Raw genomic sequence first — 2,371 nt, 5'->3', positions numbered from 1 at the left:
AATTACTCCATTCTCATAATATTTTTTATATGATTTTAATTTGAGGAATAGTTTTTAGTGGTAACAATTAAGGGTCGAAGGAATTCATAAAGAAACAACCAAAATGTCCAAAAGCAAATTTTCATCATACCAACCATTTGAATTTTAACACTACGGAAAGTTACCGTAAATATAGACGTTTAAGAAAACTATCAAGCTTAGTGCCGCATAAATGTAAATGTAACTCTAGTTTTTATTTAAAAATTAAATTGTTAAATCTCATATTGTATAAATTGTATAAAAATAAAAAATGAAACAAAAGGGGTGAAAATGAACCATTTATGTATGTGTTTGCAACACTGTTAGATAGACGACAAAGTAACACAATCAAATTTTCATTCAAAGTAATAGTCTTTTGGCAATCTTTATTTAAATTACTTGTATTTAAACAAAAGCATATTGCATAAACTATTCAAGTATTATCAAACTCATCATGTATTAATAAAAGTTTTGTCAATTAAGTAGCACTTAAACGAATAATTACACAAAAACAAAGAAATAAATTTCATAACAATGCAAAATGATACAAAATTACATAAAATATGGGTTGCATACCAAATTTATTTTGGACAACCATACCTTAACTCCAAAATGAAAAAGAAAAACTTAAAATCATAAGCTAACATAAAAAAGATCTAAAGGAATAAATAGGTCATATCTTATACAATTCTAAGCTTAACACTTGAACTATATTGTAAGAAAGCTTCTCTTTTTAATTTCATAATGAAGCTATATGTTCTTTTCCTCAGTTAGCTTCTTGACGACATGTATCTTTATCATTATCTAGGAAGAAGAAGAAAGGAGAACATGATAGAAAAGAAAAGAAAAATATATGATGATCTAGGGAGCAATTTACTGGTATTTATGGTGATATTTAACTGTCTTTTCACCTACCAAATTAATGGAGCACATTGAATCATGATACATAAATTTTATTTTGGTTTCAAAATTCAAAGAGTCACTGAATTGAAAGAGTCATTCATTATTAAAATGTAATTGTTGGACTTCATATTCCACCATTATGTAAATAAAATATTAGTATATAATAAATTAATTAATTTTATTTTGATTTAGTGGAGGACTGGAGGAGCAAAATGGTAATCCAACTTTGAATATTGGAGCTTCCCACTTATATATATATATATATATATATATATATATATATATATAATATTGTTTCTCATTTAAAATGTGACACCGCTTATGAAAAATCCTGCATACGCCACTGCTTATAACCATATTAAATCGGTACACATTATCCAACAATATATGGCAAAAGATAAACAGATTATTATGCATGTGACATTACAGAACTAGATTTCCGTATTCAGAAGTGGAATTTGAAGGTTCAACACACACACACACACATATATATATATATATTTTTTTTTTACGACAGTAAAAGAACTTGGAGACTGTCACATCCAGTGTTTTCTTCTATTTCTTTTTTGATATTCATAGCCGAAACACCAAGAGAGTTGGTGTAGTCATATAGTTTAATAACTCGCAGTGTTGAAATATCTGCAAAGCTCGGAGGGATCTCCTTGTAGAAATAACCACTTCTTATAGATAACTCCTCAAGCACAGGAAACGATTCCTCTGAAGATTTCCATTCATTCATCTTCACACTCTCTAATGACAAGTATTTGAGTGCAGGGAACTCGACATTTGTGACGTCCCAACAACAGTTGTTGAATTCCCACCAAGGAAATCCTCCTGTTAATGTTAGACTCTCAAGCTTCCGCAATTTTGCAATTCTTACCATCATTTCTTCCGTCAAGAAATAGCCGCCAATGAACAAACGCCTAAGGTTTGAAGGGAACACAAAGTAGTTCTCCCATCCAACTCTATCCCAGAATCCCTTATAGCTTATCACCAAATGGAGAGACTGAAGGCGAGTATGAATTTCCGGTAAGGGAAACAAAGGACAACTAGGTACATATTCAATGCAGAGGCTGAGTTCTTCAAGATTTGGAAATCTCCACCAGAACCTTGGATCCCTATCATCCACATATATACGATGAGAGCGAAATGTCTTCAAGTTCTCTAGCATAGTTGTTGAAGATTCTTCAAAAATTGCTTCATCATTGTCATACCATAACAAGGAAAGTTTGTGTAATGACCCGAAAGGTCATTTTGGTAATTTTTCGTGGAAATGACTATTTTGCCCTTTCGGTAGTTGCCCCGAGTCCCATGTTTTGTGGTTGTAAAGTTAGTTTGAGGAAAAGTTGGTAAAAAGTTGAGTTTTTGAGAAGTTGAGTTTTTATGAGTTAAAGTTGGTTAAAAAGTGCTTTTTCGAGTTATTTGGAGTTTCGGGACTCGGATCGGATTT

At 31.3% G+C, this 2,371-nt stretch overlaps 1 protein-coding gene across 1 annotated transcript in view; it reads right to left on the bottom strand.

Annotated features, from left to right (window-relative positions):
* Nucleotides 1-1,429: 1,429 nt before the first annotated feature.
* Nucleotides 1,430-2,371, bottom strand: part of LOC125869942 (putative late blight resistance protein homolog R1B-23) — a 7,788-nt gene continuing 6,846 nt past the window's right edge. Inside the window, exon 3 of the mRNA XM_049550334.1 lies at nucleotides 1,430-2,148. Within this exon, the coding sequence (XP_049406291.1) occupies nucleotides 1,430-2,148 (719 nt within the window). The remainder of the gene's footprint in view (nucleotides 2,149-2,371) is intronic.

Source organism: Solanum stenotomum, chromosome 7 (assembly GCF_019186545.1).
Source record: "Solanum stenotomum isolate F172 chromosome 7, ASM1918654v1, whole genome shotgun sequence".
Taxonomy (NCBI): domain Eukaryota; kingdom Viridiplantae; phylum Streptophyta; class Magnoliopsida; order Solanales; family Solanaceae; genus Solanum; species Solanum stenotomum.
Note: the sequence above shows the minus strand (reverse complement) of the source record. Positions and strands in the feature narration are given on the sequence as shown.